At 25.7% G+C, this 13,020-nt stretch overlaps 2 protein-coding genes across 6 annotated transcripts in view; one reads left to right on the forward strand and one right to left on the reverse strand.

Annotated features, from left to right (window-relative positions):
* Positions 1-13,020, reverse strand: part of LOC126907944 (uncharacterized) — a 67,677-nt gene that overhangs the window by 15,098 nt on the left and 39,559 nt on the right. The window lies entirely within an intron of this gene.
* Positions 3,286-4,811, forward strand: LOC126907966 (uncharacterized). Its single transcript, XM_050689721.1, has 2 exons — positions 3,286-3,763; positions 4,477-4,811. Exons 1-2 carry the CDS (start codon positions 3,609-3,611, stop codon positions 4,796-4,798), a joined length of 477 nt encoding a protein of 158 aa, XP_050545678.1. The 5' UTR covers positions 3,286-3,608; the 3' UTR covers positions 4,799-4,811.

Below are 13,020 nucleotides of genomic sequence, written 5' to 3' on the forward strand. Positions count from 1 at the left end.
TGAAAGACTCAAAAAGTTACGATTTTTAAATTTATAATTTTTTGGGGGATTTCTCCAATTTACGGGGAACGAGGGAAATTTGTTCAATTTGTAAGGAAAACGTCTTCGACTTGATTTGATTTGTGATCTTTTGACGTATCGTTGAAAGAAATCGGTCCAGAGAGAGCTGAGAAAAAGTGGTAAGAGATACGAAAAAAAAAACATATGATAGNGGTAAGAGATACGAAAAAAAAAACATATGATAGTAAAATTAATACCTTCTCAGCTTCGCATCAAAGCTAGAATAACTATAGATAAAGACATAATTGATGGATTTGTTTCATTTATTTATGTATAATAGAGACAAAGTTATTTAACAATTAAACACAGTTAAAACAAAATTAAGTTTTTTTTTCTTTTTTAACTATTACAGTGAATATTAGAAATCGTATTTTGTGTTTAAAAAGAAAACCATTATTGTATACAATTTTTCATCCATATCCTGAATACCTTTTCCTAAGAGTTTTTCTAAAAATTCGGAATATGAAAACGTTTCTTCAGTTTTATTTTTATTTCTTAAATAATAATTATAAGTAAGTCTACAGTTATGCAACGCAATATAGTCAATAAGTTTATAATTTTTGATTATCTTATTCAGTTCACAATTTTCAATAAAGAAGATAGAGGCTTCATTATAAATCGAGTTTAAATAAACATCTTTATTTACATTTTTTACTTTCTCTACCAATATAACAAATTTTATTAATTCTTCTAAAATAAACGGATTGGTGTTGATATTTAACAAATTCTTTAGGATATTTATTGCATTGATAAATTTTTTTATAATTTGTTCGGCTTTCTGAACACTTGATATCAATATCTCCACACAATGAGATGAATCTTTATTTGTAACATATTCGATATGTCTACATTCAAAAATCATTTGTTTTATGTGATCAACGATCCATGCAAAATTTATGGCGTACTCGTTATTAATAAGCAATATTGTATCATATATTTTTTGATCAACATTATTTATATCGACGATGTTTAAATTATCACCTTCATCAATTAATAGATCCCATGCTATCAAATCATCCTTATCATTTTTTGTATAGTCATGCACGAAGTTCTTAGTAAGCTCCCAGTTGCTCGATTTTAGAAATGAATTTAAAAATTTAATTGCATACACTATGTCGTATTCATCTTGTCCATTTGTTACGTTGACTACCAAGATAAATATAAAGATGTTATAAATCATTATAATTAAGTGATTTAATACATAATTATTGAAAAATACAGTTATTACTTAAAAATACATATAGCATGCAATTAAGTTTAATTAAAAAATATTATATTTTCTTCCAATTTCAAAATTAACTAGTTGATTATGTGATGGCGTACTACGTAATGTAAAATAAACACGTCACAAATTTTTTATGCGTGTTCAATTGTTATTAACAGTGTGTTATTTTCGCTTATAATAAATTTACCCACCTTGAAATATAATGTTTTTTTCGATTTTATTTCGAAAATGTCGTATTTGTTACGATTACGATTTGTATATACGTCTAAAAGTTAATTTTTTGCGAAAAAGGTATTAATTTGAATCCCCCTGTGGGCAGGTAAAGTGTCAGATTTATAAAAAAAATACACAAAATTATAGGTAAGTACCTCGCGTAAAAGTTATGTTGATTTGGTGGTTTTTAAATATGTTATGGCAGTTTTAAGTAATAAAACAATAAAAAAAGTCGAAAATTACCTATTTTTAAATTTGTAACTTTTTTGGAGATTTCTCCCATTTACGGGGAACGAGGGAAATTTGATTGAATATTATTTATTACTATTCATTTTGAATTTTTTTTCCACCTCAAAAAAGACTTAAGAAACAAAAAGAAAAAAGTTATTTTGGCTAGCGGGGTTTGTAATTGGTATCCCGAGCTTATATGGCTGTATATTATACTATACTATTTATTGTAATTATTTATATTGTGATGGATATAAATAAGTAGATAAAAAAAACCATTTAAACAAATTCAAAAATTTAAAGTAGCTTTTCTTACTTTTGAGGGGGTAAAATAAGTTTAAATTTATATTTAATCTATGTTAAATCAATGTAAATTTTATAAAAATTGATGGAATCATTACTATAACAAACCCTTGTACAGGTATTTTAAAATAAATAAATAAAAAAAAAATTAAACACAAAAATAGCAAGTTTTTTAACTACAGTTATGAGCACTTTCAAAGGTTCAGTTGAAAAAGTTGTCATTTTGAATCTCCCCTGTGGGCAGGTAAAAGGTCAGATTTTAAAAACAATATACCAAAAGGTAGATACAGACATCGTGCATTTATATATAAAAAAAATTATATTGATTTGGTCATTTTTAAGTAGAGTTTTAAGTAAAAAAAATTTCAAATAATTACGTTAAAAGTTAAATTTGTTAATATTTTTGGAGATTTGTCCCTTTTACGGGGAATGAGGGAAATTCTCTCTATTTGTGAGGGTAATGTCTTTGAATAGATACGATTTATGATATTTTAACGTATTGATGAAAGAAATCGGTTCGGTGAGAGCTGAGAAAAAGTGGTAACAGACACACAAAAAAACAGCAAAATTAATACTATCTCAGCTTCGTATTGAAGATATTATTTTATATAATTATTTGCTATATTATTTGTATGCAAGAAAGATACATACGAATACTACCATAATTGTTTGATAAACTATTTAGCTTATTCAACGAGTCCAAAAAATGCTTAAATGATAATACAACACTATAATTAATTATTACTACTTTAATTTGATTATCGATATGGAGTATTTATTAGAGTTCTGAATCGAGAATTTATAACATTTTTAAAGGGTTACAGGTTTTCTCGGTTTATTGAAGAACAATAATTTTTTTTTCAAAAAAAATTAAGCATTTTTCATGACAATTTTAAAGAAATCGGTTCGGTAAGTGCTGAGAAAAAGTGGTAACAGGCGTAAAAAAAAATACACATCATAGTAAAATTAATAACTTCTCAGCTTCGCATCAAAGCTAAAGTTTTATTATCATATATTTGGTAATAAAAATGTAAACATTTATATTGATCATATAACATTAATGTTGGTAGTAAATAATAATATTGATTCGTTCGTAAATAATAGGTTTAAAATATCGAAAAGTTACGAATTTTAAATTTATAATTTTTTAAAGATTTCCACCATTTACGGAAAACAATGGAAATTTTTCAATTCTTAAGAAAAAATTTCTTCGACTAAATACGATTTGTGATCTTATAAAGCTGGGTTCCCATTACTCGTCTATTTGCCGAATATAGGACGAATACTGAATATTCGTCTACTCGTACAAGTACGCAAATATTACTGTTCCGACTACTCGTATACTCGTCGAATATACAAAGATCACTGAATGTTCGTCTACTAGCACAAGTAGACAAATATTGCCGTTCCGATTACCCGTCTATTTGTAAAATTATTTTGTATTTTCCATGTTGAGTTAAGTGTTGACAATCAGTGGAGAATATTGTAATGTATATTGTGGTTGTGTTTTTTAACTTAAAATTTTAACTTTAAAACTTTTTTTAATTATTATAGTGTATTAATTTATTTATAAAAATATATGGATAAACGAAAAAAAATAGCAGCTCTCGAAGCATTTTTATTATTAAATAAAACATATATAGAATTAGTTGAAATTAAAAAAGAACAAGAAGAAAAAAAAATACCCAAAAAAAGGAGATGGTGGATGGTATCATACAACAAAAGTCGAGCAAGGTATGTTTATTTGTGTTCAAAATATACAATTTTTTATGTTTTTTTTACCGCTTTATCAGCCCATTAATGACCGCAGTGGCCTCCCCCAAAGGAGGAGGTTTCTTAACCATTGATACTTCGGGACGGGTGGTTATTCTGTCGCCGGAGAGAGAGATGTAATAATATTTAAGAATAATTCAAAATAAAATTAATATGAAATCTTAATTATTTTACTATTTACATATAAATTTATATTTATACTTGAATATTTAAATTTCAACAAATAGCCAGATTTATAATTTTGGGGTTCTCCATGCACACAGTGGAGAACGGGTTCAAGTGTAACACTTCTTATATTTGTAGCAATATCTCGTAAAATAATTATTTCTCATAAAATGTTTTTATAACAACAAATAAATAATGTTGTCTTCTCTCATGTCATACATTTTAAACTCTTAGTTTAATCACAAAATTAAAAAAAAAAATTATATCATGTTTTTTTTGTATTTTATCCCGTAACCCGGGTAAGGTGTAACACAATTATTTAGTAGTTTTACAGACTTTATTTTTCGGGTTTTTGCAGTTCTAAACTAAGTATTAGTATTATCAAAATATTCCTAGAGGTAATATTTTCATAATATCGTTTAACATAAAAGTGGTAACACTAAAATGTTTAACATAAAAAAAAATCCCGGATGTACCTCTGTATATAATTATAATATAAATTTTATCAGGTATGATGGCTCTGATATGTTAGCAGATCTCCGGATGGAGCCTAGTGGAAAATTTGAAAATTTTTGCCGTATGTCATCTACGGATTTTGAATATTTGTTAGGTAAAGTAGGACCTTATATATCCAGACAAGACACGGTGTTGAGAAAATGTATACCAACACAAGAAAGATTAGCTATGACGCTACGTTTTTTGGCTACTGGAGATAGTTTTAAAAGCTTGTCATATCTATTTAAAGTTTCAACACAAACTGTATCAAGATGTGTACATGAAACGTGTTCTGCATTAATTGATGAACTAAGATATGAAATAAAGGTATTATGAAAATTTATTTCAATTGAATTTGCAAAAAAATATATAATTTAAACAAAATTATTAAGTTATTAACAAATACATCATTAAACAACTTAATAAAATATATTAAAATAAATACATAATAAAAATTGATCACTTGTAGCTACTATTATTTAAAATTAAAAAATATTAATTTAAAACTAAAAAAATTTTTAACTTAAAAGCCATAAAAATTACTAATATAAAATTACAAATGTTACCATTATTAACGCTAAAAAAACCATGTATGTGTTTAACATTGTTCCCTAAATACGTATCCGCGATTTTTTCGTAATTTTTATGGCTTTTGACTTGAATATATTTTTATAACTTTTAGTTTTAAATATATTTTTAATTTTAAATTAAAATAAATACTGTACGACTTTTATTTAATGCATAATTTAGTATATAATTGATAATTATTATTATATTACAAATTTTTTTAAACGCCCGCATTGAAATATGGGCCCATATCACTATGTGAAGTTTCGGCTGACAAGGGATTTTCTACGATTGTAGAAGGAGATGAGTAGAACATTAATATATGAGCTGGATACCCTCCTAACCCACATGTTGTGGGTTTACCCTGTCCTAGGTGGACGGGCGGTGTAAACGGCCGGGGGGATATGATGAACGACATAGGGCCCCCTTCCCATGAAAGGTTAAGAGTGGAGGACTCTCTCATGACAGTAGATATCACAAGTATGGAGAGTACATAAGAAGAGGGGCTATGAAAAAATGAATACTTTTTAGAAATTACTTAATAAATTGTAATTAATAAGTAATTATAAGTTAAAAATGTTTAAGTGGTGAAAGAAAATGTTAGTTTACGGGGATATATGTTTTGTGATTCGCAGAGTTTATAATTGATTTTATTACATTTAATGAATATTGTCGCCTAAAAGACGGATTATTACTCGAGTAAAATTAATAGTGTTACAGTTAAACGTCTTAAAAATGTTTTCTTGCGACAAGTGTANCATAACAATTCCTCTCGTAACAAGTATATAAAAACATTTACATTTGTAACTAACAAAATTAAAAAAAATATATTTTTAGAAAACTTATTATTTTAAAGGTACTTGATTGACTAGCGGTAAAAAAATCACTCTGTATAATAATATAATAAAATTGAAAATTTATTTAATTAACTAATTAAAACAAATAGTTATATCAATTAACTAAAACAATTTATATAAATAAATTAAGTATTGATTTTGATCGAATATTCGTCAAAATAAAAAACATAGCCGAGTAGACCGTTCCCACTCATCGCGTATTTGGACAAATATTTATAATCCCTTTGATTCGTGTCACAAATACCGACATCCATCGGGAAGATGACGAATAACGAATGCCGATGAACGAACGCCGAACACTCGTACAAGTGCACCGTTCCCACTGCTTGACAAATAAAGACAAATAGTGAATGTTCGGCAAATATACGAGTAGTGGGAACCCGGCTTAAGATATCGTAGAAAGAAATTGGTTCGCGACAGCAGAAAAAAAGTGATAACAGATACAAAAAAAAAAACACTCGATAGTAAAATTAATACCTTTTCAGCTTTGCATCGAAGCTAAAACTAACTAAAGATAAAGAAACATAATTCTTGAATTTGTTTTATTTTTTATGGTAAATACATATTAAAAGTAGTAAATTAGAGACAAAGTTATTTAAAAATTAAATACAGTTAAAACAAAATTAGATTTTTTTCTCTTTTAACTATTAAAGTGAATATTAGAAGTTTTATTTTCGTCTACGTCATAAAAAAAACCCAGATTTGTATACAAACTTTTAGTCATATTCTGAATACCTTTTCCTAAGAGTTCTTCTAAAAATTTGGAATATGAAAACGTTTCTTCAGTTTTATTTTTATTTCTTAAATAATATTTATAATAGTGATAATCGTTATCCAACGAAATATAGTCAATAAGTTTATAATTATTGATTATCATATTCAGTTCACAATTTTCAAAAAAGTAGATTGAGGCTTCATCATAAATCGTGTTTAAATATACATCTTTATTTACATTTTTTACTTTCTCTACCAATCTAACAAATTTTATTAATTCTTCTAAAATAAACGGATTGGTATTGATATTTGTCAAATTCATTAGGATATTTATTGCATTGATAAATTTGTTTATAATTGGTTCGACTTTTTTAACACTTGATATCAATATATCCACACAATGAGATGAATCTTTCTTCATAACATATTTGATATGTTTACATTCACCAATCATTTGTTTTATGTGATCAACGATCCATGCAAATTTTATGGCGTACTCGTTATTAATAAGCAATATTGTATCATATATTTTTTGATCAACATTATTTATATCGACGATGTTTAAATTATCACCTTCATCAATTAATAGATCGTATACTAACATATGAGGCATATCACTTTTGTTTGTATAGTCATGCACGAAGTTCTTCAAAGGATTCCAGTTGCTCGATTTTAGAAATGAATTTAAAAATTTAATTGCAATCTCTTTGTTGCATTCATCTTGTCCATTCGTTGCCTTGACTACCAAGATAAATATAAAGATGTTATAAATCATTATAATTAAGTGATTTAATACATAATTATTGAAAAATACAGTTATTACTTAATAATACATATAGCATGCAATTAAGTTTAATTAAAAAATAATATATTTTCTTCCAATTTCAAAATTAACAAGTTGATTATGTGATGGCGTACTATGTAATGTAAAATATACACGTCACACATTTTTTATGCGTGTTCAATTTTTATTAACAGTGTGTTTATTTCACTAATAATAAATTTACATACTTTAAAATATAATATTTTTTCGATTTTATTGCGAAATAATCGTATTTATTTTATTAACTTAAAGAAGTAGATAAAAAAAAACGTTTAAACAAATTCAAAAATTCAAAGTAGCTTTTCTTACTTTTGTGAAGGTAAAATAAGTTTAAATTTATATTTAATCTAAGTTAAATTTTTGTAAATTTTATAAAAATTGATGGAATTCTTACTACAACAAACCTTTGTATAGGTATTTTAAAATAAATAAATAAAAAAAAAATTTAACACAAAAATAGCAAGTTTTTTAACTACGGTGGCCATTTGCAAGTAGTAGATAAATCGTCTGGACAAATTGCTTTTTTTAAATTTATAGTACGTAATATAAGCTTTAATTTACCATATATTTTAGGGATGCAGTGTTTCCGGAATGTTTTCATAACATAAGTTGAAAAATTTCTATTTGGAATCCCCCTGTGGGCAAATTAAGGATCAAAGTTTGAAAAAATACATAAGTTTTCAATATAAAAATAAATAATTTTGATTTTTTTATTATTCAATAAGTTATAGTAGTTTTAAGTACAAATATAACATCACGATAGTAGGTGATTTTTTTATACAAATATGGCATTTATCGTTCAAATTTGTCGGCCAATTGCACACAGAAGTCCCCCATTTACGGAGCACGAGGTAAATTTTTTCAGTTTTTTAGGGTATGTCTTGGACTAGATATGATTTGTGATCTTATGACGTATCGTTGAAAGAAATCGGTTTGGTGAATGCTGAGAGAAGTTGGTAACAAATTTAAGAACAACACATTGTAGTAAAATTAATACCTTCTCATCTTTGTATTGAAGCTAAAAAAGGAAGCTTTGTCATTGTTAAACTTAGCAGGAATTCATTACGTTGAGACTTTTTGATTTATACTTTTTGAGTACTTCGTAGTTTTTGCATGGCGTTTTTAAACTTCTTTTAAGCTCACTTGATATTTTTCAAGAAAGGAGCCTTGTTTTATAAATTGCACCCTTTCGCTTCAAATATGAATACAACTTTATTGTCTCATGTATCTATGTCTGGCCATCAATGCGACATAATTATATAAGTGAGGTTAAATGGCCGTTCTTAAATATAGATTATATTTGTACAGGCACCTAAAAATGAGAAAAATTAGCTTCTTGAATGAACTTTCATGCACAATAGTAACTAAGTATTATATTTAATAGCGATATTGAATTTTGATTATTTTATATTTTACATGAAAAATATTTTAGACACAATGTTGAAACAAGAATAAAAATTTTTGATAATTCAATAATACGTATTAAAAATTACATCTTAATTAAACAAAAACCATTAGGAGAGATGGGAGATTAAAGAATTTTTGTTAAGGATGAATGCCCCAAGAACTTCCCTATTTATGTCATTGATTATGGAACTTTCAAAGGATAATAAAAATAGCCTTACACTATAGAGCAATGAAATACATTCTTCCTACAACCAAATCTTTATACTTCTCTGATTAATATTATTATTTAACCATTTTTACAATAAATTCAATTAAGTGATGATTATACTATTTGTGACCTACTTACATTTGTGTTAATATTATCACGGTTATTGATTTAAGTTTTAACAAGTAAAGTTTATACTTTTTATTATTACATTCTATTCACATTGTACCTGCTGTTAGTAATTTGTTCGTTCTAACAGGTAATAATACTGAAATCTAATTAACAGTCATATGAAATGAATATTTGCGTTAATTATATATAAGTGATGATACTAGTAGTATCAATTTCAAAGACTAAATTTGATTATCTAAACGTTATATTGTACATGATAAGTTATTTTAAGTATTAGTAGTCTACACTCTTGTTTTTTAAAAAGTGAAGTTAAACAATTTATAGTTATTGTTTGTCAATTATTAATCAGTAGGAAAAATCTAACATTTGGAGTTTTTTTACTCAAACAATCGAACAATTGAAAAAAAATTGTTTTCATGTAACTATAAATCTAAATCTGTAATTTTATATTTTGGTACTTATCGCTTTAATTATTTCCACCGCGTGATTAGTTATATTCGTATTTATTTTATACACTGTTCTGGGTAGTCATATTTATTTAAAAATAAACTATTTAAACAATTTTTCTTTTCATAACCTGCGTCAGCATAGACTATTCGGTAGACAATTACAAGTTAAGTTTTCACAATTTAATACTAATATTTAAATGAAAAGATGCACACAGCACATAATTTTTATATATAAATTAATACTATGAGCTTATTTTAGAGTTTTTAAGTGAATAAGTACTTACATGGTTTTTTTAGGGCTTTATGTCTTCTGCTCTTTTAATCAGGTTAAATGCGCGTTAAATTGTCACATCATTATAGACACATAATAGTAACTCGACAATTTTTTACAAATAATCTTGCAATTTTACTATAAAAACGTGGATGTGTTTGTTAATTTACATATAAATTTAGTATCAATATACTCTTATACTTGTCGTTTATTATAATATAATAAATTGTATTATACAGAGTGTTCAGTAATAAAGACAACATGTCAGTTATTACGTACAATGAAAACAATAGAAACCCGTTTCCTTACTTACTGAACATTCTATATAGAAAAAGCATATTATGCTTCTTCTAATATCTGAAAAACAATTACATTAATGATTTCTTTGTACTAATCTTTAAAAATAATAAGATAACGCAAATCACTATTCTTTTTCAATAATAATATCAAAGTTTTAAGACTATTCTCTACTAAAACAAATACACTGAACAATATCAAAATTGATCCTTTATAAACTTAAATTAAATTAAAGTTTATACCACAAATTTGGTGGTATTGACTTTCTTTTGTCTTTTTTAGTTCTTTTAGAACTGCACTCTATGTTTTTTTCTAGTTAAAACGTAGAACATTCACTTTTAGCTTCGATTAAAAACTAAGAATTTATTAATTTTACTATGTATTTCTTTTTTTTGGACTTATCTTCGTGGTGAAGATGGCTACCGTATGCAAAAGTATACTGTTTTCGTGTTAAAATTTTGAATTCATTATTTTATGTATTTTACTTTACATTGATAGGACTTTCTGAAAAATGTTTGGATCTATACAATTTTTTTTTGTAAATATTTTATACAAGTTCCATCTATGAGTCACACTTTTTTTTAAATCAGACTAATTACCCTTGTACAGAAGATATCAAAACTTTAAATACGCGTAGAGAAAGTAGACCTTTTTCAACTTATCTTAGAAGATGTTCCAGAAATCCTGACACCTATATATATATATTTTAAAATTTAATAAAAATATTTTAAAACTTATAAAATATAATTTACTTTGTGATATGTTTGAGTGGGTTACGGGGATTGCCACGAACTGATATTGTTTCTAAATTCACATACTTGGATATTATAACATATGTTACAGTACACTTTTGTGATACTATGATATAAAAAAAAAAGAACGAGAGGGTAGGTAGGCTTCAATATCCGGTAATCTTTAGTGTCAGATATTCGGGGTTCCAAATATTCAGAGTATATAAGTGTCGGAGCATTATCAATTCGTTGCAAAAGTGTTTTCCCTGTTTATGTTCGTTGTGTGATCTTCTATGTCATAAATGCAACTTCGACGAACATGTTGGCAGATATTAAATTGTGTACACTATACACTCCACACTCCACTTTATATAACTATTTTTTATGCTCTGAACGCCATTAAATGTCTATTACATTGTCTAGTATAGGCTCAATAACTGTTATCTTTGGTTTCTGTAATTTTCGACTGACTTCAACCTCTGTCAAAAGCTCTAAGCACTTTCGATGGTCTGATCAGTACGATACGTAGGCTCTCTGGGAACAGTATGTTAAATGAATTCAAAGATTTTTAACTCTCAAAATATTCTCTTATACCTGTTTTTAATTTAAATTTCTTATTTAAAGTAATTAGATGTATATAAAATACTAAATACATTACTGAAAAAAGTTTAATATTTTAAAGTAATAAAACGCATAACACTATTTTCAATGCGTATAGTTAAATGCTATGTGTAAAATAACCTAAACATATTTTGTAAATATTGCTTTTGAGGAATTTAGTTTATCAAAGGCTATAAAATCTTTTGGATGTTTTTCGAAACTATAGACAACATTTAACAAAAAAATTCCTTAANCTATAAAATCTTTTGGATGTTTTTCGAAACTATAGCCAACATTTAACAAAAAAATTCCTTAATTCTAACAATAAAAAAAGAATACATATTTTTAAATTCTGGATGGCTAATATGATAAAATTTTGTATATTTAGTAACTTAATATTAAAATATTTTTAAAACGATTGACTTATCCTTTGAATATTGAATAATTAAAGAAATAAAAATTGTAATGTGTTTAAATTAAAACAAGAATTTTTTAATTAAGTAATCTTATTATTCAATTATATCATAATTTAATTTAAATGATAAAAATATATAATAATGAACTATAATCCCTTTTTTTATTAAATAAAGTGTTTTTTTTAACAAATATTATATTATTGGTGTGTTTTTAAAATAATATCATTTTTCCATTGTCTTTGAAATAGAGTTTAATGGTATTTCAATGTTTCCTATAGTAAAAATAAAATATTGTTTTAAAATATATTTGAATTAAATTATATATTTAGAAAGGAAATAATAAATTTCTACCATTCGATAAGTGGTAAATATGTAATTCGTTAAAGATTTGTTAATTTTAAAGGAAATATCGATTTATATGGATCTGATATTGAATAGTATCGATCAACCTTTGAAATAATCTATGTACTTTATAACAGGTGTATTCATAAAAGTGCAAAGAAAGTGTTGATAAAAATAATATGATCTTTTATCAAAATCCGATGACTTTATAAATGGTTACCTAAACGTCTTCTACGATAAAACGTTTGTTAACTAAATAACAAATGTCTAGATATTTTATTAATCTATGAGATGTCCAGAAAAACTTAGATTTTATTGATCTTTTCTAAAATTCATTTTATCATATTTCATACACTTTTACATAACATATTATGATAAAACCACAAATGTCTTATGGTAATATCGATAAATCGATTAGAAAAAATATAGCATGGTCTTTTTTGTATAATATCCAATTTTGTATACATATTCATGTCATAAAATTTGGATTAATGTATCTATGATATTACACAAATTAGTTGTCATAAATAATTATTTACTAATAATGCAAGATAAAGTGTTTGATATTTACCAAAAATTACATGATTTTTGACTTGTGACAGAGCTGTGCTATGGAAAAACAATGGGGTTTAATGATCTAGGGCATCACACGTTTGAGCGATGCCAAAAAAAAAATATATGAATACATTTCGTATAAGATGTATTTTGTTTAAAAATATATTAAATAGAGTCACCAAATTAATGATT

Source organism: Daktulosphaira vitifoliae, unplaced genomic scaffold (assembly GCF_025091365.1).
Source record: "Daktulosphaira vitifoliae isolate Bord-2020 unplaced genomic scaffold, ASM2509136v1 Scaffold_5, whole genome shotgun sequence".
Taxonomy (NCBI): Eukaryota; Metazoa; Arthropoda; class Insecta; order Hemiptera; family Phylloxeridae; genus Daktulosphaira; species Daktulosphaira vitifoliae.